The 27,215-nt window shown below is 43.4% G+C and overlaps 1 protein-coding gene across 1 annotated transcript; it reads left to right on the top strand.

The window, feature by feature from the left end:
* The first annotated feature begins 340 nt into the window (after positions 1-340).
* Positions 341-22,047, top strand: GABRP (gamma-aminobutyric acid type A receptor subunit pi). Its single transcript, XM_015070499.3, has 10 exons — positions 341-541; positions 4,815-4,911; positions 5,584-5,702; positions 9,733-9,800; positions 10,837-11,054; positions 13,072-13,154; positions 16,575-16,712; positions 17,420-17,572; positions 18,095-18,282; positions 19,969-22,047. Exons 2-10 carry the CDS (start codon positions 4,859-4,861, stop codon positions 20,269-20,271), a joined length of 1,323 nt encoding a protein of 440 aa, XP_014925985.1. The 5' UTR covers positions 341-541; positions 4,815-4,858; the 3' UTR covers positions 20,272-22,047.
* The last annotated feature ends 5,168 nt before the right edge of the window (positions 22,048-27,215 follow it).

The following is a 27,215-nucleotide window of genomic DNA, read 5'->3' as shown; positions in this document are numbered from 1 at the left end:
GAATGGGAGGCTGAGAACTAAGGAGGTAAAGTGGCTTGTCCAAGGTCATATGTGCTGCTAACTCCTGCTCTGTGATACCAGGATAGAGGTGTCGTCAAAATTTAGAACCTCCCTCTGAAAGGGACTCCTCTTCCAGGCGTGGTGGGTGCGGTCACCCACTGTATTTGACTTCCATGGGTCTTTGATCTTTGCTGGCTGTGGTCCAGGAGCTCAGCTGAGACACCAACTCAGAATCAAACTCCTGGCAGCCAATAGCCATAGCAGGAGCTGAGTGATTCCCACAGACACCCAGGACCAGGTCAGAGCTCCACCCAGGGGAGGAGCTGCGGGAAGCCCCGCCCACTAGCCTGCCTAGCCGGTCCTGCAGCTCTGTCTACCCCATGGAGAGAGCCACTCCATCAGAGAGTGGCCTGTGCCTGCATCCAAGGAGTCAGGGCTGAGGATGAGGAGACTCTTGGGGACCCAGAAGATCATGTCCTGCCTGAATGCCCAGCCTGAAAGCCTGAAGGGCCTGCCCTAACAGGGCCTCAGTAGCTGCCTGGTAAGAGAATTGCTGGCCCCTCTGGTACTTGGAGGGAGGAGAGGGAAGGAGATTCAGATACAAGCTGTGCTGGGAGTGAGGGGAGGGGCCCTCGCCTAGAATTTGCTAAGCACCTATCCACTGCTGTCTGAAGAACTATTGATTACTCTCCCATTTCATAGTGGAGGAAACTAAACCTCAGGGAGAAGTAATATAGTCTCCGAGTCAGTGGCAGAGCCGAGATGACAGCTCCTCTTCCCTGACCTTCCTTTCTGTGCTGCAGACCAGGCCCCCACCACACAACTTCACCTGCTGTGATTTTCTTAGGGAGGGCCCAAGGCAATAATCCCTTTCCTCACCTCAACCTAATTTGGGCTCCACTCCTGCTTCCCAACAAATGATTCTGTCTGTGCTGAAGTGACAGAAGTCAGGGGAGCTGTGCCTGTGTGAGAAGGAGGCTGGGCATGACGCTTTTGGGGCTCACTGTCTATGTGATGGGGATTCTGGGAATGGGAGCAGAAACCTGCATGTACTGCAATTACCTCTGCTTCTCAGAGCCAATCCAGAGAAAGCTGCCATCTGCCACATAGGTGACCCTGAAGTCCTGTGTGTGACCCCGTCCTTCTGGAGGTGATGCCAAAATGAGTGCCCTCAAGAGGATGCGGTAGTCAGCTCATACTGTGGGTGGCAGCATGGGGTATAGAAAGAGATTGAGCTTTGGTTCTCATGGTCATGGTGGGATCAATGAAGTCCCCACAGAGGCAGAAAGGAGAGGAGAATGAAAATTAATATTTATTGAGTGTTTTCTCTTCCCGTTTGTCGGATAGGAAAGCCCAGACTCTGAAAGGTTTAATGACTCAGGTGTATCAACCCAAAGCTCAAGCTCTCTTCTAGAAGCAGAGGAGAGATCCTGGCAGAAAGCTCCTCAGAGCAGGGGAAGAGTTCATAGGCCGCCCCTACTCAGGAGCCTCCAGGAACATCGTGAGTCCCATGTTCCCCGCAGGTGCGCAGGGTAGATGCAGCTGGACTCTCCAGGTCCCCTGTAGCTGTGGCGACAACCCTCAGGGCACTGCCCTCTGGTGGCTCAGTGGGTGACTCTGCTAAATGCCATTCCCATCATCTGTATCAGCACTGGTGGCTGGAGCCTTCATTCAGGCGGGTGGATACACAAATCGTCACTTGATGGTTGGCTCTATCGCCACATGAGAGGAAAACACACCAGTGCAGTTGCCATTTGGGACATACTGGAGATACAGCACTCTACCCCAGAGATGGATTTGGTGAAAGAAGGACCAGAGTCAAGTGTAATCTAGTTCACTTTGGGAGCTGGGGTCGTCTTCCCAAATGCAGCACAAAGAACAGGGTTTTGGAAGAAGACCTAGATTCAAATCATGGCACTTAACTCGTGGCCTTGGCCAAATCCCTTCACCAATCTGAGATCCAACTCCAGAAATTAACACCTACTAGGCCAGATGTTCATGAGAATTAAATGCGATTAAGCACCAAACATAGCACCTATAGCACCTGAGAGCATCTAGAGGGCTTTCTCTCCCTCTCTTTTCCTCCTTAATAAAATGAGACATGCTCAGCAACCTGACAAGATAAGCAGGGACAAATGGGATCACATTTCCAGGTCTGGTGTGGGCAAAGCTTTTTAGGACATGAGATTCCTTGGGGCAGATTCAGAGGCCCAAGGCCCAAACATTCTCACTTCCTAACATAGGGCTGGGCACGGGGAAAACACGATTCAATAGGGGTCTTAGAGCTGAAGCTAGATTGTTCCCCAACTTGCCTGATAAAGTTCAATTTCACATAGGAAGAGAAAGAATTTAGGAATATCCCAAAATGAGAAAGAAGCTAATTCAGACCAGACTAGGGAGAAGTTACAGATGGCCATGGGCTAGAAGGCAGAGACTGAGCATAAGTGGGTAGGAGAGTGTTGGTGGGCAAGCCTCCATATCTTTGCCCAGCATCTGGAGGGCTCCACCTTTCTTTGTTCACCTGGAAAAAATGCAAACACATTCTTCAAGAATCTAATGACCTTCTCTATGACTTCCAATCTGGTACTGTCCCACCCTCCACCAATGGAACTGATCACTCACTTCCTTTGCACACCATGAATCCTTTGCCTCAGCCCCTGTTACAGGACAGCCACAGGAACACTGTGTCACTTCACTGCTTACACTCCCTCTCTCTCACTAGATGGGAGCTCTGGTGGATACCTCATACATGTCTGATTCCCAGAAGGAGCTTGTAAAGCCTTTGGAAAATTGAATGAAGGAATGGAGGGAATGATGCTGGGGACGGGTGAATGGACAGAGACTGGGAAGATGAACTAAAGGAAGAAAGTTTGAATATGATCATTGGTGGACTGATAATGTTGATTTATCAAAAGATGAGTGAGAAGGAAAGGGCTGAGGTAGAGGAATATGAAGAAGTGCAGAGTTCTAGAACCTTACACACATGCAAAGATGTTCATTACTGATTTTGTAACAGTAAAACATGTGGAAATAACTTAGTACCATAAGCAGGACATGTGTTATATAAATGTTGGTATGCTGATCTTACGACATACTTTGAACCATTAGGAGGAATGAAGCAGATCTGTAGGAACTGATATGGAGAGGTCTCTGACATTGGAAAAGAGCATTGTGTCATGGTGTAGTGGTTAAAAGTGATTGGGTCAGCTTGCCTGGATTCAGTCTGCTCCTCACTTGCCATACAACCTTGGGACTGCTTCTTATTCTCTCTAAGCCTCAGCTGTTTCATTTGGGAAAATGAGGAGAATGGTAGTCATGACTTTAATGAGTCACAAGGATTTCCAAGATTCTTAGCAGAGTGCAAACATGCATTAAATATATAATAAATGTTTGCTATCATTATTAAGCAAAACAAGTAAGTAGCAAAAAAATGCATGCTATAACACCAATTTTACTTTTTAATTGCTTTCTTCATATTTATATACATGTATATATGCATAGATAAAACAACTGTTGACAGTTGATTGTCTCTGAGGTACAAGACTAGAGGGAAGTGAGGAAGAGCCTTTATTTTTTAGAGAAATTTTGGGTTCATAATAAAATTGTGCCCCCCACCCACCCCACACACAACCTTCCCCACTATCACATCCCCCACCAGAGTGGTACATTTGTTAAGCTGATGAACCTACAGGACACATCATTGGGACTTCTACTTTCAACTTTGTACATTTCTGTCTTCTTTTTCACTTCCACAATGAGCATGTATCCATTTTGTAGGTAAAATTATATTAGTTAATTAATTGTTGAATCATATCCTAAGCCCCAGAATGGTTAGCCTCTTGAAAGTAGCCTGGTTGCCACAGGTTGCCACAGAGGAAGGGGACGAGCCACTCTGGGACTGCCTGCCTAGGTACAAGGCCGGAGCCGCACCCGAGAATCCCCACTCTGCTGTCACCATCATGACAGGTCACAGGCTCACCTGCCTGGCTGCTGGCTACTCTCTCAGAGGAACATCTGACAGTAGCTCCCAAGCCTGAGGAGGCCAGGCCCCGGGGCCATGCCTTCCCTGACGGTCCTCATGCTCACCTAACCAGCTGAACGGCTTTAGAGTGCCCAGGGAGCAGATCTGGGAGGTTGGGAGAGCAGACGATATCACTGGTGTGAGGCTGCCAGCCCTGGACTCAAAGTCTCCTCTGACATTCACTAGCACAGTGACCTTTCTGTGAGCCTCTGTTTGCTCATCCCAGTTTGGGATTAACCTACCCACCTCACAACGGCACTGGGACATGGAGTGAGAAGATTCGTGGGAAAGTATCTAATGTATTCCTTGCACATGGATGGTTCTTGGAAAGTCTACTTGTGTGTTTGTTTATTATTGGGAAGTTTTCATTTCCTGTCTACATGACCTGCTTAATAGACTTAGACCCTTGGATAAATGGCATGGTCGGGGTGAGTGCCTAGTTGGGGATGTCCTTCCTGGCAAAGTCAAGATAAGGAGAGGGTAAGAACAGTCCTGGGGTTTCCAAAATACACAGTCCAGGATGGACTGGCTGCATTTCTGGGGCTGGTGAACTACTCTCTAAACAAGGTGTCAGCCTTTAGTTGGGTTGGATTTAACATGATGATCCTCCAAAATGGAGTCATTCCTGGATGGCATGCAGGGAATGGGAGGGATAACCAAATGGTATAGAAAGAGGCTGCTCTCCACACATGTTGAAAAACTGCTGCGGCTGATGACCCACAGGACGGAGCTGGGCTTGGCAGAGGTGAGCCCTTTGGGTCACCTCTCCTGCCTTGCCCATCTGTTTTCCCAGGTGATTGCTACTTTGGCCCCTCTCTGCGTGAGCGCCTTGTCAACATGAAATACATTCTCCATTTGACCTTTGTGTGTCTGAGTCTCTTGACTCCAAGGTGAGTTTGCTGTCCTATAATGACCTTGGTCTGAATTGCTTTGAGTATGTGGTTGAAGTAGGAAGGGTGGCAGGTCATTAGTAAGAAACTAATGGCAAGACAAAGCCTAGTCTGTCCACCTCCTTGAAACACCCAGACAACACAACTCCCTGACATTTATTCAAGCTTCCAAAATGGTCATACATGGGTGAACCATGGTGGGTTTTTTTAAATGTTTATTTACTTTGAGAGAGAGAGAGAGAGAGAGCGAGCATGTGCTCATGAGAGATGGAGGAGGAAGAGAGAGAGAGAATCCAAAGCAGGTGCTGCGATGTTAGTGCAGAGCCCACTGTGGGGGCTTGATTCCATGAACTGTGAGATCATGACCTAAGCCAACATCAAGAGTTGGGCACTTAACCAACTAACCCACCCAGGCGCCCCCACTTGTGTTTTTTCTAAAGACACTTGGAGGGGTTCCCAAATTACCTCAGCATTCTGAGGTATGGCAAATGGGTAATAAAATGGAATGGGATAATGACATATTAATTCAGCAGCTTAAAATTAGAGATTTCTCTCTGGGAAAGTCACCACTGGTATATGGGCACAACACACAGACATACATGCAAACACAAGCTCAAGTTTGTGTGTGTACATGCTTATTCACAGATAAGCAACACTCATCTTCTTTTCCAGGATGTGCATCCAGGGGAATCAGTTCAACATTGAGGTCAGCAGAAGTGACAAGCTCTCCCTGCCTGGCTTTGAGAATCTCACAGCAGGATATAATAAATTTCTCAGGCCCAATTTTGGTGGTAGGTCATCCTTTCTGTCCAGTACGACAATTCAAAAGAAGGAGAACAGAGACAATATGCAGAGGAGGGTTTCAGGAGATTTCAGTTGACTCCTTTTTCTGATCTACAACCTGTTAAGGATTAGCAATAATGGATGAGGACAGCAAGTGATTTTCACACTATTTTGAAGAACGTGCTTTGCTTCTCAACCTGCGGGATGAAAAAATCCTCTTCCCAGCTGAGGAGGTGACTAGAGCCTCTAACAACCTCCTACACACTGTCTTCCTTCTACCCCCACTTCCAGTGTCATTATTTAAGGACCATGCCACCTAGTCTTCCTGCCTCCAGCCTGGTCACTCAAGGCTAACCCCCAACGGTGCCACCTAGATGACCTGCCTGGGTCCTTTTCCTGCTCAAAATACCTGCCTATGTCCCAGCATCCTCAGCATAGAGTCCAGAGCCCTTTGCATGGCACACCAGGGCCTTCCTAGGCCAGCCTCTATCTCTGCCAGTCTCGTCTGCCCCAACTCCTCCCGCTACACCCTGCCAGGAGTGTGCCCCAAACACTCCCTGACCTCCTTGGCTTACCTGGTCTCCTGCCTTTGCTGAGACTGTTTATCTGCTGAGAACAGCTTCTTTCAAATTCCCTCCCTGGCAAAATGCCAATTTTTCTTCACGGCTCTAATCGAAGGCTTCCTCCTGTGAGAAGCCAGCCCCGATTCCTCTTGGCCCTATCCCCATTCTTCACACTTTACTTTGAACATACTTCCAAATCCTAGCCACTACCTGGCAATACCATCGTTGCCACTGGTTTTACATCTGTCTCGCTTTAGGCTACAGTCTCTTGGGGGAGTCTTGCTTTATTTACCTCAGTAAAGTTACCTCACTAACCCTAGCAGCAGCTCAGTGCTTGGCATACAGCAAGTGGTCAATTAGTATTTATTGATGGCATGAGGGAAAGAGGGAGGGATGAAACCAATAATATACCTCCTCACAGAGTCTCAGTCTCTCTGTGTCTCTAATGTCTCCTTACGCAGAGCATAAAGTGGTCGAAAGAGGTTTGGAGTTGAACAAACCTCCATTTGGCTCCTGGCTCTACTGCTTGCCCAGCACCTTAGCTTTCTAAGTCACCTCTCTATAAAGTGGGGATATATCTTCTGCCTCACAGAGAGGACTGATTGAAATGAAGTGTGTGAATAAGAACCATGGCACCTGCCATATCATCAGGATGCAGTCTATTCTAATCCCCTTTCCTTCCTGCTCCTCCCCTCACATGACAAAATTCTCTGGTCAAATCTAGGATTAGTGGGTTAGTCCACTGGAGAGCCAACACAAAAGGGAATTATCCATGCAAGATATTCACTGGGGCAATATCTATGACAGAATGTGGGGTGGGAAGAGAGGGAAGCTGACCCCGGGGGAAGCAGAGAGGGAGGGAAGGAAGGTTGGGCAGAGGTGTCATAGACTACACTACAGTTCTATGTGTGTGTGGAAGGGGCCCAGAGAATCCTGGAGCCAAATTTGCCATCAGAGGAATCTCCTATCTCTGCCTCCCAGGAACAGTGTGCCTTCATATCCCCGCCACACTCAGTCACTGGTGGGGTGCAGCCTTCGGGAAGCATGGCCTCAGAGCAAGTGCACAAATAGATTTCAGAGCACAGCAGCTGGGCCAATTACACCCACCTCAGTTGGAGATCTGAGAGACCATTTTCATGGCCACACAATTAAGATTTGAGGTCCTTAGGTTAACAAACCTAGGAAGGCTTCAACCTCCCCTAGTCTTCCCAGGCCCAGCAGGACACTAATGACAAGCATGTGAGTCTGTACACCCTGGTTAGATCCAATTCCTCTGCCTCCCAAACCCCAAACAATAGGCCAGGATACTGCCCTTCTTGTTGCCTGTTCATAGGTTAACAAGAGGCAAGATTCTTGGGCAATGAACCTGAGGTGGACCCAAGGAGGGTGAGGCCCAGATCCACCTGGGGTGAGAAGGGGGTAAGCGGTCCTTAGTCAAAAAGAAGGTGAGCCCCAACACCTTGGCAATCTGTCTCCTAAAGGAACTACATTTACGTGGCGGCCGGGAGTTCCGTGGAGCAGTCATGTTTTCTGTACTGCCTGTCCACCCAGGTTTTAGGTCCCTGGGGTCCTTAAGAGAAAAGACCTCCATAGGGTTTTTCAGGGAACAAGGTACACAGAGCACAGATTTATAAACAAGCCCTAAGAACACTGTCCAGGAACTGGCTTTGACCTCTTTCCTAGGAGGAAGCTGCCCTCTGGTGGCACAGCTTACTTTGATAACTCAAGGGGAAGAAAGCAAGTTCTGGTCCCTAAAGAAGCCAACTGAAGCAAGGCCCAGACTGGACTAATTAGATACAAAGTAAACAGAAAGCACAGTGGGATGGAACTTTTGTGTGTTTTCTGTTCTCCATGTTCCTCAGGGAGAGCAAATAACACTCAGCCACTGCCCACTCTGCTCCAGGCACTTAAAATAGATCTTGTAACTTTCCCAACCCAACCCATAATACCAGGCACTAGTAGCTCTATTTTATAGGTGAGAAATTGTAGCTTAGCAATTTGCTCAAGGTCACACAGCTATGAAGTGGTGGGCATAGGATTCAAACACTCTGGCTCCAAGCTCCTTTTCTCAATTTCTGCCTTGAGGGGCAGAAAGCCACCTAGCACCATACTCCTTCAGCACCTTCCACAGTCTGTCCTCAAAGATCTCCCACTTTTCCAACAAGTATTAACACCAAGCATTTACTTCGTTACTTTTAATTGCATTGGTTCTAAAACTTCACTTCCAAATTCCCACCTATATTCTATGGCTTAGTTTCCTTCTGTGAATAAGTAGGTCGCTTTGTCTGATTCCTACCAGTTAGATGGTTTTAAGCTTCCTTTGAATTTCACCTCCCCTCTTCCTGGTTAATGCAGTGTCACAGTCCCCTGACACACCCCTAGTTCTTTATTACAAGAGAATGTTGTTGCAGCTATTAACCTGGTGAGTAAAGTTGTTCTTTTTCCAGAATGAGCTAGGATTAAGGAGGAGAAGAGGGGTAGGCAAGTGCCACTTACTGAGCCTCTGTTATTATGTGACAGACACAATCCTGGGAGCTTTGTACAGATAACTATTCGTGAGCACCTCCTACACGTCTGGCTGGGCAGGCACTTCACATGTATCCCTCTTGCCACCATCCTGCAGAGCAGCTGCCACATGCCGAATCTCCTTTAGCCCTCTCCATGACCCTATGGTGTCATTAGCATTATCCCCACTTGTAGGTGAGAAGTCTGCAGTTCCGAAAGACTCGGTAACTCTTCCCAGTTGTAAGCCAACGTCTTTCTCACTCCTGGGCTTTTCTTCTGCATCTCCAGTCTGAGGAGGAATACACTGCTCTGGCCTGGCTTCTGAGAATGGTGGCCCCAAGGCCTCTGTCTCCAGAGCTGAGGTGGGCGCTCTCAGAAGTTCAGCTTGAGGCCCAGTATCTATATACCAGATCTCATGGGGAAGGTTCTGGAATTCTAAATAGTTTAGGCTTTTGGGAGAGTAAAGGAAGAGTAGCAAAGCATCAGGAGGTGAGCAGCTCAACCATGAGCAGTCTTGAATGCCATCTTGTGGTAAATTTACTTAGTTGAGGGGGGAAAAAAATGAAGATCTCTGTGCAAAATCCCAAATCCCCTACTACGTTTCTAAATAATCTGTCCGTTGCAAAGCACCACAGGAAAAATCCTCCAAGTAAGAAATAGCAAATACAACTACATCCTTTAAAATCTGCACTAATGAATGTAGTGTGGTCTCTCTTACACATTAAGCTTTTTACATATTTGTGCATTTTTTATACAAACATTTTTCATACATTTTTTCCCATTCTACACAATGGTTCCTCCTGACAGGGGTGGGTAGAAATCCACCTTTTGCTTTATATACTTCTAGAGTGGTTAAAATTTTCCAATAGGTGAATGTTGCTTTCGTAATTTTATAATTTTTAAAACATTGTGCTAATGTAGTGTGTTTGTGTTTCTATGTAAGTCCTTCCGGTTTTTTCTTCATTCTTAGGAGAACCAGTTCAGATAGCACTGACTCTGGACATTGCAAGTATTTCTAGTATTTCAGAGAGTAACATGGTAAGTGTGGCCCCTTCATCTTCCACCTGAGGAGACCTTCTCCTCGTGTTTTATGGGGATACACCTTCTAGCTACTCAAAAAACAGAACAGAGACTCACAGCCCCCATGCTCTTGGAATGGCAGAGGCTGGAAACCTATCCCAAAACTCAAGAGAGTGGAAGATTCTTATAAAACAGATCTTCTGAAAAGGAAGGAAAGTGGATTCAAAGTCCAGGAGGGAAGAAATGAGGGAGGGGAGCGGGTGCATTTGGTAAGGGATGAAAACCGGGGAGAGACTCAAAGGGCAGCGGGGAAGACTGAATATCACATGGACCCTCCCAGGGTGGAAGCTAAGCTAAGCTAATGAAAACCAATACTCGCATGACTTCTTTCCACCATCCTCTCACTTAAGAACACCCAGTACAGGGGCGCCTGGGTGGCTCAGTCGGTTAAGCGGCCGACTTCGGCTCAGGTCATGATCTCGCGGTCAGTGGGTTCAAGCCCCGCATCGGGCTCTGTGCTGACAGCTCAGAGCCTGGAGCCTGTTTCAGATTCTGTGTCTCCCTCTCTCTGACCCTCCCCTGTTCATGCTCTGTCTCTCTCTGTCTCAAAAATAAATAAACGTTAAAAAAATTAAAAAAAAAAAAAAAAAGAACACCCAGTACAGATAAGCTGACACAAAAAGCAGGTTGCCAAGGGGCCCACTGTGCAGTCTGGGTACAATCCTGGACAACCTAAGAACTTAGCTCACCAAAACCTTCAACGGTTTGGAGAGGCTTTTGTGATAGAAGGTAAGTAAGTTAAGGCGCTAAACATGCTCCTACAGGGCTCCCTTTTGGCAGTGAGAGTTACTCTCTAGAACAGATAAGGTGCTTTCTTCTCTTATTGCTAACAGGCTGCTCCCCCAAGAATAAGACTTTGTTCACCAGTGTCTATTATAGTACGTACTCTTGACCTAAGTGGAGGTGGGGAAGGGAATAAGACTTGACCCCTTCCCTTCCGTTTTCAAAGTCTTTCTCCCCCCAATCCATTTCCACTACTTGGCTTCCCCCTCAGGACTATACAGCCACCATATACCTCAGACAGCGCTGGACGGACCAGCGGCTGGTATTTGAAGGCAACAAGAGCTTCACTCTGGATGCGCGCCTTGTGGAGTTCCTCTGGGTGCCGGACACTTACATTGTGGAGTCCAAGAAGTCCTTCCTCCATGAAGTCACTGTGGGCAACAGGCTCATCCGCCTCTTCTCCAATGGCACAGTCCTGTATGCTCTCAGGTGACTGGGTGGCTGCAACCACAGGGCTGGAGTGGAGATGGCTGGAGAAAAGGCATAAATAAATCCTGGATAGTTCTGACCAGCTGTCAGATAAGCACCCCAACGTCCCACCCTTGTCATGCCCCTACCTTCTTAGATTCTTGTCCCTACAATTGAAGGGCCCTTCCTCAGTTCAGTTTGGCTCAATAAGCAGCTACTGAATGCCTGCTCTGGGCCAGGCCCCACTCTGGACACCGAGAATACAGAGCTGAGTGAGACATTGTCCTGACACAGATGAATAACAAAAGGAAGTTCAGAATCCTAGGGAGTTGGGGAGTACGTTAGAGACAGAACTCTGAGCTGAGTCTTAAAGAGTAAAAGGAAGTTAGCAAGAGAAGACGGGGAACAGCAGGAGGAAATGTAAAAATTTTTCCTTTCATGGGACTTAGTGGAGCTAGAGTTGCTGCAGAATGCATCTCTACTCGTCTGAGCCATTTTTGTACAGAGAATCAAAGCGCAGTGCCCCAAGGCCTCTGTCATCTGCAACCATGGCCTCCCTTTGTCTCTTCTCCAAATCCCTGAGGCCAAAAGTTCCTTCCACCCAGTGGAAGTTTATCAAGAGGCTGGTTGGCTAGAATAGGGAAGGTGTTCCCTAGGTGCTGCAAGAGGCAACCCACAGGCAGAGGCTCAGGGCTGTTTGCACAAGGGATGTGCAAGGACCGGGCAAACCATATGCTCCCACAGTCCTTAGGTAGAAGGCTGAGAACCTAATACTCTTAAATCCCAAGTAAGAGGCTGCTGTTAGGAAACAAAGACTGAGCTAACCAATAAACTGAATTTTTGGATTGCTCATCTGACATTCCTCAGCCACACTGAATTATGCAAAAACCAGCCCAAACCCCAACCCTTCTTTCAAGAAGCTAAACTAGACCTCTCCCATGACACCCAGCTCCAATCAACACTAACTCTTCCCATGTGTGTACGTGTGTGTGCATGGATGTGTCTGTCTGTATTTTGCACATAACATAATCTCTTTTGTACAAGGATTACAAATTATAGATGACATTTAACAGCCTCGCTCTAGAATTAGACATATTTGGGGGTGAGTCCCTGTTCTGTCCCTACTCTGTGACCTTAGGCAAGTTGCTAGACTCTCTGAACCTCGGTTTCCTCAGCAGCAAAAGCAGAATGATTTTTCCTACCTCGCAAAGCTGTTGTATAAATTCAAAGGGATAATGCATGTGAAGCACTTTCCCTGGGGATTGGCTCAGGGTAAGCGCTCAGTAAATAGTAACTGTTGTTACTCTGTCTCCCTTAAGGGAGCTTCCTCAAGGTGGGCACCATGAACACAACATTTCACTTTCCCCAAGAACCCAGCACAGTGCTTAATGACGGCACTTAATAAAAATGTATGACACTGAAGGAAAAGGGAGATAAAGGTGGGCCAGTTGAAATCTCCACTGTGAGGGCTTTACTGAGGTTTAATTGAATGTCCCTGAATGTTGGTCCCTAAGAGCCACAGTGCCTGGGACCCTCCAACATCCTCCACTTCCTCTGCGAATGCTGATCCCCTCCAGGAGGCAGGGTCCTGGAGAACTGCACAGCCAGCAGACCTGGGATCCAGCCCCAGCTCTGCCACTAAGAGCTGTGTGAGCCACGGCAAGCCGGAATCTGTTGTCAAATGGTGACAGCAGTGTTGGGATCTCTGTTCTAGCTCCTCGTGCATTTGTCATGAAGATTACATTTTAAAACTGGATGCAAACGCATCTCAAGCCAATGAGTGATTCTGTTCTGCAATGTGTTGCACATTTGCCTCTTCATTGCCAACATTCTTGCTTCCTCCATCCTGGGCCCCAGCTTTTACCACATCTCAAAGATGTCACTTAGCACAGAAAAGCTCAGGAATGTTTTGCGTGTAGGCTCCAAGTCACACGTTCACTGTAAGGGCCAAGGTGAAAGTCTTCTTGGAGTTGCCCTTAACAGGGAATGTGTACTTTCCCCCACAACACTCCTTTTGAACCCCTTTTTCCTTTCTTAGAATCACAACGACTGTTGCATGTAACATGGACCTGTCTAAATACCCCATGGACACACAGACATGCAAGTTGCAACTGGAAAGCTGTGAGTATATATCCTGCAGCCCCTGAGATGATTTTCCCGGGTGACTTAGATCAGTGTATTCATGGAGAGAGACCTATACACAATGGCCTTTCTTTTCTCGGTGTTGATTCCAATTGATTCAGCCCTTCTGAGTGTTTAGGCAGAGAGATTTAGAGACCTCTCAGCAACAAACCTTCCAATATGACATCTTTTGGGGAAGGCCGCTGTGCACCAACACTAAATATTTCCACCTAAGAGTAGACAGGACAGTGAAGGAAATGGGGGTCAATTGGATGAGGAGTGGGACTCAGAATCTGAGAAGGCACCAGAAGCCAGAAAGAACACAGCAGGGGTTAAAAATGGTAACGTGCAAAGCAATCATTGGCATTCATTGCATCTGCTTCTAACTTTGAAGAGAAGTTGTTTGGAGTGTGTGTGTGTGTGTACTTTAATACAGTGATGCCAGTAATGGGAATTCAAACTGCAGTCTGGGGATTTATGATGAAGAATGAGCATTTATTCTAAGTTGATGTGTGTCAAATGGCATTGTTGAGTAATATCCATTGTTCTGAAATGCCCACCAAACTTGGGAAAGTGTACCTGTGACCGGTGTCCTAGGAAAACAATGGCTCAGAGAGGAGTTATCAAGGCATCAAGGGATGGCTTGTGTCAGGAGGAAAAACCATAGTCAAGCACTGGACATCAGTAGGCACGTCTTACATGAGGACACACATGGTCAACATCCAAGAAGCACAACCATTATGAGGCACTAGTCATTTTTCAGAAGTAGACATTTAATTAAAGACTCAGACAGGCAGATTAATTACCTTATTGATTAAATACATGAAAATCCTACTTAAAGCAATACAGCTATTTGGGGGCAGAATAAAACTTGAGGATATCAAAAAGAGAACTCATTTTCAACCCCACATGGAAAAAGTAATTGCCCTCCATGTATGGCTATGCTCATCTCAAATCCCAGGAGTGAGATTCTCCTGGAAACTCCAGCACTCTGCTTGCACAAATACCATCCCCAGTGAACAGGGGAAGCATTCACTGAGTGTTTCTTAGCAGTTATTTGGGTACAGAAACCTCACTGAGGGTGTTTTTTCCTGAACACCATCCCTAGAAAAGAATTGCTACCATCCCACCAGAGCAATGATAATGCCATGATTGTGAGCATTTTAATACTTGTAAAAGTACGGTGTCTAGGTAGAAGCTTATATGACTCACATTTTTTAGCTATTTTTGTATTTCTCTGGGCTTCTAGGCATATTTGCACAGCTAACATCAGTACATTTGGGGGTGGTTCTGAGAGAAAACCCACAGACAATTTTTACCTGGAAATCCTCTAAGAACCCATGACCACTTCTCTGCCCTATGGAGGGAAGACAACCACTGTTCAACAGTGGATACTACAAGCTAAGACTTAACAAAATGTTAGTCCCAACACTGGCATCCCTCTTCCCAGTAGCCTGGGAAAATGAAGGCAATACACTTCCATGGTTAAGATCGCAGGTACCAAAATCACTGGGTTTTTCCTGTCACTAGCTGTGACTCTGGGTGAGTAGAACTAACCTCTCCTGACCCCAGTTTCCTCACTTGTGAAGAAGGAAAAATAATACTGTCTGACTTAGAGAGTTATTTTTTAACAGCTTTATTGAGGTAAAATGTACATACCACAAAATTCAGCCCTTTTAAGTGTGAAGTTCAAAGATTTTGGGCAAATCTGCCCCGTTATGCAACCACTGACACATTTCATTGTTAGAACATTTCCATCAACCAAAAAGATCCCTTGTGCACATTTGCAGTCTCTCCCATTGCCGCCACCCCACCCCCACGCCCAGTTAACCACTAATCTACTTTCTGTCTCTATGGATTTGCTTTTTCTGGATATTTCATATAAATGGAATCAATGCACCATGTGGTCTTTTGCATCTGGCTTCCTTCACTTAGCGTGTTTTTGAGGCTCATACATGTTGGAGCATGGATCAGTACGTCGTTCCTTTCTATTGCTTTATTTCTCGTTATTCCATATGAAAGAGTACAAGTAATACAAGTCCTTTTGGCTTGGTTCCACCCTGCAGTTATTAAGAATAATGCCACTGTGAACATTTGTGTACATGCTTTTTGTGGACATGATTTGATTTCTCTTGGGCAGATGCTTAGGAGTGGAATGCTGGATCAAACAGTAAATTTATGTTCAACCTTTCAAGAAGCTGCCAAACTGTTTTCCAAAATGGTTGCACCATTTTACGGTCCCACCAGGGATGTTCCAGTTTCTCCGCGTTCTCATCATTGGTTATTGTCTGTCTTTTTCATGACAGCCATTCTTACGGGTGTGAAGTGGTATCTTCCTGTGATTTTGATTTGCTTTCCCCTAATGGTTAATGATGTCGAGCATCTTTTCATGTGCTTATTAACCACTCATCTGTCTTCTCAAAGAGCTATTCTGAGGATTAAATGAGATGATAATATTGTAAAGCACTTAGAAATGCCATTGCTTACTAAATGATAGATATTATCATCACCATCATTGTCCATGGGTTTTGGGTTTAGACTTTCCTGAGGTACAATCCTGGCTTTGTTATTAACTTGCCCTGCTATCCTGAGAAAGTTGAGCAATCTCTCTGAATCTGAGAATTTTCATGTATAAAATGGGCAAGACATTACAATTCCTCGATTCTAAGGTACAGCATTTATTGAATAACATTTTAGGAAAAAATGTAAGCTCTACTTTATATATATGTATGTATGTATCAACTCTAAGATCCATCCTAATTTCAAAAAATGTAAAAAAAATTTTTTACTGAAGAAATATATAAATGTCTACCTTGCAAGTCTGTGAGCATATTAGAGATAAAAGGTGTAAAAGACTCACCATAAATGTTTGATAAAAGGTAGCTATTATTACTATTATGGACTATATTAGTAAAACTGCTTTGAGATTTACCAAATGCCTATGTTAACAGACATCAATAAAGTGGCTAGTGGTAGGTTTCTTGTCTTCTGTTTTTGCATTTTAGCCAATATGGAAATAAGAACAGACCGATTGTGAAGTCTCTGAGAACATTTTCAGAGCTGCTAGATTGTCCTGAAGGGCACCATGTAACATAGAGCTGTGTGTGTGCACAGACAGGAGCTCAGTAAATATCATTTCAATAATGAGGATGGCCACTTCCAGAGGCCTATCATCCACCAAGTCTAAATAATGCTTAGCATAGAACCGGTTTTCAATTGATGGCAAATAGCCTAGCAGCTCACCCTATTCTAAGCAGATGCAGCAACTGCACATGAGAAATCATGCCAAGTTTTGCATGGGATCATCCTTGGACTTAGCACCATCGAGGCAGATCTCCTGTTGCCCCCATATTGTAGCATTTTCCAGACGAGTTCAGTCTGCTGCCTCCCTGCATTGACTTGCACTGTTTGACTTACCAGGGGGTTACGATGGGAACGATGTGGAGTTCAGCTGGCTGAGAGGGAACGACTCGGTGCGTGGGCTGGAAAACCTGCGTCTTGCTCAGTACACCATACAACGGTATTTCACCTTAGTCACCAGATCACAGCAGGAAACAGGTAACTTGGGAGACACTTTGTACAAAAGCAAAATAACTGCGTTGCATTTTGAGTCAAAAATACGATTTCTTCTCTAGTTTATCTCTTTTTTTTTTAACGTTTATTTATTATTTTTGAGACAAAGAGAGACAGAGCATGAACGGGGAGGGGCAGAGAGAGAGGGAGACACAGAATCAGAAGCAGGCTCCAGGCTCTGAGCCATCAGCCCAGAGCCCGACGCGGGGCTCGAACTCACGGACCGCGAGATCGTGACCTGAGCTGAAGTCGGACGCTTAACCGACTGAGCCACCCAGGCGCCCCTAGATTATCTCTTTGTGGCCAGGAACGCCTCCGCAGTGTGGTAGGGCCATAGGGTTTGGGCCGGACACTAATACCTGCTTCATGCCCAGTATTGACATGGCCCCCAAAGGGCTCCCAGTCTAGTGAGGTAGATGTCAAAGAAGCCAGCAGGTATAATGCTACAGGAATACTATGATGGAGAAAGGCACAAGAAAAGGATCACGGGTGGGAGTACCAGTACCCCTATAAATCCCATTCTATACAACAGCAATTTCTTTCATTGAAACTGTAATGACAGTTCATGCTTAATTAGGTTTTGGTGTATAACAGATAGCTTAATGTGAATATAGCTAAGTTAAACATCCCGAAGGGAAACCACTCTGCTATGTGAGCAGACATTATTTCCTATCTCTTATTTACCCTATCAGGAAATTATACACGACTGGTCTTGCAATTTGAGCTTCGGAGGAATGTGCTGTATTTTATTTTGGAAACCTATGTTCCTTCCACTTTCCTGGTGGTGTTATCCTGGGTTTCATTTTGGATTTCCCTTGATTCAGTTCCTGCAAGAACCTGTATTGGTAAGCAGCTCCAACAGGAGATTTCTAAGAACTGGCCTAACAGGTCCTTTTTGGTTTCTTTTCACCTTCTACCAGGTTTGGTTTTTTTTTTCACTGATATTCACAGGGCAGTTCCAGGAGTTGGTTTCTTGAAAGATTCTTTCACAGAGAGAAAGAGAGAGACAGAGAGACAGAGACAGAAACAGAGACAGAGACAGAGAGTGAGGTACTACATTTTTAAACATGTTTTACAGTGATAAGGGAGAATTGTGATTGGATGTCTATTGCCAGTTATCTTACATACTGAACACCCCCCTCTAATGGGAAGACAGAAGATGCAACACTTAGAAAACCATATCACTCATATCCATTCAAAATGGACAAATCAACCCTGCTCTAGAAGACTGCAGATTTTTCAAAATGAGCTGTTCCATTTCTGAGTCCTGTCCCCCTTGCCAAGTTCTGAATGGTGATGGTCTGCCAGGTAAAGGTGAAAGGTTCACTGGCCACTGATGTGGGAACATTGCCTACCTGTTTTCCCAGGAGTGACCACCGTACTGTCAATGACAACACTGATGATCGGGTCCCGCACTTCTCTTCCTAACACCAACTGTTTCATAAAGGCCATCGATGTGTACCTGGGAATCTGCTTTAGCTTCGTGTTTGGGGCCCTATTGGAATACGCAGTTGCCCACTACAGCTCTTTACAGCAGATGGCAGCCAAAGACAGGGTAAGAATTTTGAGGGCTCTGTATATATGATTCATCACTTGCCATGTGCTGGTCTGTAGAGAGGACCCCGACTGGTTCCTATCCCCAGTGATTCTCATCCCTGTTCAGGTGGAGGCATCTGGAAGTCATGACACCTTTTGAAAAAGACTGCTCTTTTTGTCAAGTACAATGGGATATTAACATGTTTAATTTTCTAGCAGCAAATCACTGTTATCTGTATGCAACATGAAATCACAAGCATCCATGAAAAACCCAATATCAAACCAAATGTGATCAGCTGCTTACAAGTTTCATATTAATATGCAATTACTATTTAATTATTTTGTTACATTTTTGTTTTCTTAAATTATACAAGTAATGGTTTACTGAAAATGTATGAAAAAAATTAAATTGTGGCAAATTTCTCGATTAGCCTATATTTCTGCTAACAGGGAAAGACTGCCATTATCTGAATTAGCAGTGAAACACTGTGGTCCAGCTCTCAGAATAATAACAATCATTATTATCAATTGAACATTTACATGTGCCAGACAGTCATAAGCCCTTTGCAAATATTAGATCATTTAAAATACTCCTAACAACCCAGGGAGGGTATCAGAAAGGAATCCTAACAGCCCAAAGACCCAGTTGCCTGCTCCCTTATGTTTGACTCGTGAGCAACGTTTCACACAGTCGTATTACCCAAGTACCAAAGGCAAATGATTCTATGTGCCAGCCAAAGAAGAATATGGATTTCACTCATTTTGCTCTCTATAGGCTTCCTTAAGGCAACAATGGTTAATAACAACAAAAACAACAAAAATCTGAATTTGGTAGATTGGCAAAAAGGGATATGGAGAATTACTAAGATCCTTCATGGAAGACACCAGAAAGCCCTTATTTGGCTGTGTGTATAAGAATAGCTTCACTACAAAGTAGTGGCTATGTGCTGAACATCTCATTTAGTCCACCCAACAGCCTATCAGATGGCCACCACTGTTATTCCAAATTTACTGTTGAGGAATCTGCTGCTCAGAGAAGTGAGATCTAAGACCTCACAGCTAGTCAGTAGCCTGGCCAAGGATCCAAACTCCACTCTCTCTGCCGTTCCAGGCATGTTGGAGAATGACAATTCCCTGGAATTGTAGGCAGCATCACTATTTCTGTTTGTGTGGCAGAGACTTTTAGACACTGCTGATTTCTGTCATCTCTCATAATTAATCCCTCCTCACTGAGACAGAATGGGACTCATCAAACACCTACTAAATGCTTTACATAATTTATACCATCTTCCCATCCGTCTCATGAGGTAAATATTAATATTAATATCATCACCATTTTGTAGGCAAGGAAACTGAGTTTTAAAGGGATTAAGGTGACTGAAATTTCATAGTAGCAAGAGGCAGAATGGAATTTGAACCCAGATCAGCTAACTTCAAAGGCTGAGCATTCAGCACACAGCTCTGCATATCACTAGAAGGCAATGGTTATTCTTCCCCTTATACAAGCTGAAGACCTAGGGAGAGGTGCCTATAAGCAGGATAACAGCACTGCCAAGTCCGGCTCACTAGCCAATTACTGAGGCACTCAATGCCACTTTCTATTAAACCTAATTATTCAATACTTAGGCTTCTAATTATATAAATACCTGCTTATTTATTTTGCTAAGTCGAATCTTTCAAGCTGACCGCGTTGTCTATGATCTAGGGGACGGCGAAGGAAGTGGAAGAAGTCAATATTACTAACATTATCAACAGCTCCATCTCCAGCTTTAAACGGAAGATCAGCTTTGCCAGCATTGAAATTTCCGGTGATAATGTTGACTATAGTGACCTGACCATGAAAACCAGTGACAAGTTCAAGTTTGTCTTCCGAGATAAGATGGGCAGGATTGTTGATTATTTCACAATTCAAAACCCCAGTAATGTTGATCGCTATTCCAAATTACTATTTCCTTTGATTTTTATGCTAGCCAATGTATTTTACTGGGCATACTACATGTATTTTTGAGAGTATGCTGAATTGTTTGCATGCTATGGTTCTTCAAAAGAACAAAGTAATGATGCAAGCAGTTTTCGAAGCCAAGTGTGCGTGCTAAACAAGTGAGTAGATAGCATCTGAGCATTTCTCCTCAAAGAATATTCCCCTACCCGTTATTTAAGCTGTGTAGAAGTCCTAGCATTAGAGTCTTATAATAGAAATAACAAGTCATTCCTTTTTTATCTTTACCAAAGACATCCCCATGGAGCCTAAGATTACAAACCTACTCAGGGTTGACTATTTGCTCAGTGACTCCCTGGTCTGCATTTACCTCATATAAAAAAATGAGAAGGAAACTATTATATGTATTGAGTAACCCTCAAGTGCCAGGGGTTGTTTCTAAATTAATCATATGTGCTATTTACTAAATCTCTGCAGTGTTTATAAAATGTATTGTTACCTATTTAGGGAGTAACACTTTCTAGTTTTTGTTTTTGATTAAAATGAAATGTGGGCCTAAGTCAATTCACTGAAAGTCACTGCACTAACTCAATACCAAGATGAGTCTTTAATACAGGATTTCATACTACAGCAGAACGGTCCCCAAACTCCAATAAGTTCTATGACTAAAAAATCACATGTAAATGAAGAAAACATTAATAGATCAACAATCTCAAATGCAAATTTGTTTCTAAGATATAATGGATTCCCCTGAATCCAAACTGAAAGGGCTCTGGGGCTTTATTCTCCCATTTGATATGTCTTATCATTTTACTATTATACATACACCAGTCCTCAACAATGCTGAAGCCCTTTCCCCACATCAGGGATAGAAATGGAAGATTGTTTAAAAAACTTACTCTAAGGAGTCTTACTAAGAGCTGCGGCCAACAATACATGCAGAATTGAGTCCATTTCTATCTGCTACTCTGACACTGAGCACCACGTTCCAAGCAGCAGATCTCCTGCATCCTTCCAAGAGGAGCTCTTAACCCTATACTCTAATGACTAGGAGGGATGCTTATCAGATAATGAGCTGCATTACCAAGAAACAAGTGGCTTACAACAAGCTTGGTCTTGCTCAGAACCCCAATTCTTCTAGCTGGACTACTCTGAGTAGCTTTTCCTGCATGAGTAGGAGAATGTTGGCCTAGAGTCCTGAACTTTCTGAGTAACAATGGGACTTGTTCCAGAATATACGTGCAGGCTGCAGATGAGCTATCTTTCCCCAGTCCAGCCACTCTCACTCTGACACAAGAAGCACATTATGTGCATCCTTGCTCCTTAGTCAAGCTCAGCCAACAGCATTATAAGTGGAGACTTGTCATCGTGCCATGAGGGAGGCGCCAAGATGGTGGAACAGCATGGAAAGTTTTTTTTGCATTGCTCACCCCTGAGATGTGAGTTCAGCCTCAAGCTGCATAAAAAGAATCCTGCCATCTTTAATTCTCTAACTTCTTTTGTTTTGCCTTTACCTTTTCTTTCAGAAAATGTATGCCTTTACCTTTTCTTTCAGAAAGAAACCATGGCTTCTCTCTTCTATAACCTCCTGTACCATAGGCTCTCATTTTTTTCTCTTTTTGATAATTCTCACAATTCAGTGTCTAGTGAGCTTTTAACATAATGTTCTAATGCAAAGGAATTAAACGAGGTGGAACGTGGTTGCATGGCCCAATCATATTTGTGATTTAAAAAAAAAAAAGTTTAAAAGGAAATATCTGCTCTGAAACCCTGTTCAGGCATTATATATATTTTTAAAAAGCTGTAAAGTGTGCAACTGTGAAATAAACATACCATATTAGCTACCCACCAAATCAAGTGGTCATCTGTAGAATAAGTATTGTAAAATCCCCTTTGGAAAAGGTATACATCATAGTGCAAATTCAGTGGGCTCACACTCTTAACATCTTCATGTTCCTCCCACTGCAGACAGCACACAGATACATTCACACGTGCGTATACACACACACATACACATACCCCTACTACTTCCTACCAAGGAAGATAAACAGTGGGGGCACAGTGGATATTTCTTTGAGATCGCTCCACCACAACACTTGCCTTATAGTTAAATAGCTGAGCCTGGTGATACTGAAAGATTCAATTCTCAGAAAATGCCAGATTCCCTTCCAAGCCTTCTTCATGGCTTTGGAATTCACTTTTCCTTTTCTGTTGAATAGTATCTTTAAAGTTTGAGAATATATTTGGGGGAAAATTCTTGAATTGTGTACCACTCTGAAACTTATGTAGGCTACAGCATCAGAGTTCTCATAAAAAAAAAAACTCCTAAAATTTTAGATCTGCTCCATGTATCCTACCTACCCAGATCACTCCCAAGACCCACTTTATTCAAAATATTTCTTGGGTGAAAATACCAAGACTAACCATACCAAACTTTCAAATACATGAAACTATGTAAGGATGAGAAAATTCTAAGTCATGGAAATATGGTTTTTAATTACCTTGATGTGGGGAATATCAATATTCTCAATATATAAAATATATATATGTTAGTATATGGTATTCAATAGCAAATGACAGAAGGTTAATTTCCAATGAAAGACAAGGAGAGATGGAGAAATGAGCATAGCACAAAAGAGCTGAAGATTACAACAGAGTACAAGCTGACAACGATTAGACAATACAGGGGGGGTACCATTAGGAGAAAAAGTATAGTAGGGCTTTTGGTGCCAGGAATGTTTAGGGACAACCTATAGTTAGGGACAGTTAGACAACCAGGATTGAGATGTGGTCCTTCCTCCATGCTTTACATTATATTAATGTTCTTACAGAGCATTCTTCTCAGCTGCTGGCCCACAGCTAATTTTGATCAGTCCATAATTTATTACTGCCAACGATCCTTGCTTCTTAGTATACATTTTTTAAGTTGAGTCATACAGGGAATTATATGCCATTATATGGTCACTGTACTTTATGTGTGGTACCAATGACTTTAAAGAAGGAGAGAACATTTGAAAACATGTTTCATGTTTTTTTGAATAATTTAGAAATATATAGTATAATTTCCAATAACTTTTGTAGAAAATTTATGTGTATGTGTATATATATGTATATGTACATATACGTACATGTACATGTGTATGTATATGATGGCCAAAATTTGGCCATCATACCTTTACAAAGGTTGTAGAGAAATGGAAAAAGTCAAAGAAAAATGGCAGAAGTGATTAAAATCACAAAAAAACAGGTCCAAGAAGAAAGAGCTTTTGCATCTTGAAAAGCAATGCTGGGGGCACCTGGATGGCTCAGTTGGTTAAGCGTCCGACTTTGGCTCAAGTCATGATCTCACAGCTCGTGGGTTCAAGCTTTGGGCTCTGTGCTGACAACTTGCTAAGAGCCCGAAGTCTGCTTTGGATTCTGTGTCTCCTTCTCTCTCCACCCCTCCCCCACTCACTCTCTATCTCTCTCTGTCTCTCAAAAATAAATAAATTAAAAAAAATTTTTTTTTTAAAGAAAAGCAATGCTGAATAATGATTGTCATTATTAGGTTCAAAAGGGGCTTTGTACAAGGTACATGCTGTTCTACTATTCACCTTAATAAGAGAACTGAATAAAAAGTAAATAGAAATGAACTTAAAAGAAAGTCTAATTGTGTAGAAGGAAGAAAGTGTGCAAGTTAAATAATGAAATGCTCAGGTAAACTTCTAGTCTCCATCTGGAAGTTTCCCATGAGAATAAACAATCATCTCCTTTCTTTGAATTTTGCCATCAATGGGTCTGAAAGCAGACGGCTCTATTCTGCCAGGTAATCTTAGGAGGTTGTAGATGCAGGGAGATGCCTCTGGCCACAGAAAATTAAAATGTCATATCACGTATTACTAACAAAGAACGTATGCCTAAGAATATTCCTGGGTGACCCACAAATATTCCTGGTGGCCCACGGGGCTGAGTTCCAAAATTACAGTTTCTTTTTGGAGATCTGCGGGGGGCAGGGGGGGAGCATATGACTCACAGCTTTCGGTGACTTGGATGTGAAAACGGCTTTTTGATTATCCAGTCTCATTATTTATATTGTATCTTTCCAAAAATTAAAGAAACAGTCCCATTTGGAAAAGTGGAAAGGGGGGAAGAACAGAAAAGGTGAGTGAGTGCCTAGGTGCATGTTGACCCATTGTCTCTGTGTTCTATCTCTTCTTCTCTAAGCCAGACTAGAGCCAAGAGCCAAGTGGACTTGGAGAGTCCAGTGGTTCATATCCTGCATGTATGGCCTGCTTCCCATGGCATGAATTTTATTAAAATCCTTAAGGAATAGGATTTCATACGTCATCACCTGGATCTCCATTTTCATCTGGAAGTTACTCCTCCTACTCAATACAGAAACTTGGCTAACAGGGGCACCTGGGTGGCACGGTTTGTTAAGCATCTGACTCTTGATCTCAGCTCAGGTCACGGTCTCACAGTTTGTGAGTTCGAGCCCCACATCTAGCATCTGCACTGATGGCACTGAGCTTGCTTGGGATTCTGTCTCTCCTTCTCTCTGCCCCTCCCCCCACTTGTGCTCTCTCTCAAAATAAATAAATGAACTTAAAAAAAGAAAGAAAGAAAGAAACTTGGCTAACATATTGTATAGGAAAGGTTAACATACCAGAGCTGAGACTGTTATCTTTAAAAAGGTCTTTTTGCAAGGTTGGTCCTTAGCTGGCATATGGGAATTTGGATTTGGGAAGAGTTCCCATTTTTCTCTGATTGGTAATGGTGGCTCACTGTGCCTAAACTGTACAAACCATGTGGTTTATGCTGAACCCCTGCTTCCCTTCTGGAAGTTTGGAATTTTGTATCATGCTAAGCAGAGGTTGCCAATGTACCCAATAAAAATCTTGGACACTGAGTCTCTAATGAGCTTTTTGGTAGAGAACATTCCATACATTTGCCACAATTCCATGCCAGAGGAATTGGGTACATCCTGGGTGACTACATAGGGAGAAGTTTCTTAGAAGCTCATGCCTGATTTTTCTCAGATTTTGCCCCATGCACATTTTCCCTTTGCTGATTATAATAAATCCCAGCTATGAGTAGTCCCATAAGTCCTAGAGAATCAGTGAATCTGTGTTTGGTCTTGGGGGGACTCCTGACACACATGCTTTGGAACCTGGCTGAGTATAAGATTCACAGTGGAACTTTATAGACGACAGATTTCAGAATCGCCCCAGACCTATTGACTCAAGATCTGTATTTTTCAAAGCTCTCCAGATGTTTTTGATATGAAATCAGAAGGGAAGACAGATGCCAAATGCCTTGGTGGAAAATACCACAGCTGCATGAAAGCTATATTTTCTAGGAAAAAAAAGAAGTAATACAGTGTGCCTGCCACATGGAAGGAGAGTTCAACTCACTATGATGACTGTAAATGAATATTCTACACAGCAGATAGAGAGCAAAATTTTTCCATGACACTTCTTTGTTAGAGCCAAGAAGGAACAGGACCTTCCATTTTTGACATGGCCACAACACGGCAACGAGGCACCCAATGATAAGTATGTGGTTGAAGGTGGGTGGGGATACAGCATTTCTTCACTGCAACTCGCACTTTTCAAGACAGTAAACCTTAACACTCATGCAAATGAACTAAAACTCTTCATAGGAAAGTAAAAACTTAGACTACATGCAACCAAACACCCTGGCTTCTGCAATAAGCAGGCAGGGGCAGCTGGCTTGAATGACACCCTGTAGGTAGCTATCAGGGAGGTTAGGGGTGTTACCCCAAATTTTCACTAAGAACTCTCAGAGTGACAAAGGGAGAGGACTTGACTAAGAAGCAGGAGATCATCAAAGCTGTGACATAAAACAGCATCTGCAAACTCAATTTCCTTTCTCATTCTTGGGTCTCTTTCAGTCTGGCCCGCCATCTTATTCTTCATCTACACCAAAGGCCTTCCGAGTGTAGCCAGAATCTGAATTACATTGTGATTATCTCATGGATGAAGATACTTGTTTAATTTCCAAATTTTAGAAGCAGTCTTGAAGCTGGATCTTCAGGTTGAATACTTTTATGGGCATATTTAGCAAATGAAAAAAATGGGGATATTTCCTCATAATATACAGAAGTGGGGCATGACTGATGAATAAATGGTTGATCTCAACAAGAGATTTCTTTTTAGGGGGAGTAGGCAAATACATCCCTGATGGATTTGCTTTTCAATAACAAGTTATTGAACCAATTCACCAAGATATATCTTGAAGAATCAAAATGCTTTCATTCATAAATCAAACTGTATCTATGGAACCAAAGGAAATGGGAGAGGATGACAGTGGAAAGTGATAACTACAAATATCACTAATAAAAGTTAGACTAAGATGCCGTGGCATTTAAAGCCACAAACCTTAGAATGTAATAATAAAGTGAATTTTCAGAATGTAAAGTAATCTCAGGAGAAATTATCCATTTAAAAGAATATGAGATGTACCTTTTCTGGGTCTGTGTATTTCTTAAATCATAACAAAACATTCTAATCTGTTTCACAGAGGGAATCAAAAGCAAATTCTCAACAAGGGAAATAGAACTGTGCCTTATCTACTCTGTTAGTACTTTAAATAACTTATTCAGTTATCTTTTTCCACAAAGAATCCAACTGCATACCCTTTCACACATATCCCAAAAGACTAATCCAGTTTAATTTAGCGTAGGAGCCCAGGAATGAGAGTCAAGAGATCTGGGCTCTATCATTATTAACTTAATCTCTATTTGCCTAAGTTACCAATATGTTAAATGAAACAAAAATATTTGTCCTTTCTACTTCACAGGTTTGTGATAGGGTGAAACATGAGATTATAAATGTAAAAGTATTTTGGAAATGTGTAATAGAAGCAGGTCCTAATTAATTTGATACATGATTGCACACATACTATCTATCCCTAGAAAATTAGAACTGGGATGTAGCTGGAACATCATGATGTCCAAACAGCTTACATGACATATTAGTGGATAAGGGTCAAGGGCATGACAGGGTGCATCT

This window comes from Acinonyx jubatus, chromosome A1, assembly GCF_027475565.1.
Source record: "Acinonyx jubatus isolate Ajub_Pintada_27869175 chromosome A1, VMU_Ajub_asm_v1.0, whole genome shotgun sequence".
NCBI lineage: Eukaryota > Metazoa > Chordata > Mammalia > Carnivora > Felidae > Acinonyx > Acinonyx jubatus.
This window is presented reverse-complemented; position numbering and strand designations above follow the sequence as displayed.

Coding starts and splice junctions, on each gene's coding strand:
- GABRP (XM_015070499.3), top strand. CDS start 4,859: ATGAAATACATTCTCCATTTGACCTTTGTGTGTCTGAGTCTCTTGACT. Junction 13,155..16,574: donor CAAGTTGCAACTGGAAAGCT/GTGAGTATATAT, acceptor TTGACTTACCAG/GGGGTTACGATGGGAACGAT. Junction 18,283..19,968: donor AGATGGCAGCCAAAGACAGG/GTAAGAATTTTG, acceptor TCTATGATCTAG/GGGACGGCGAAGGAAGTGGA.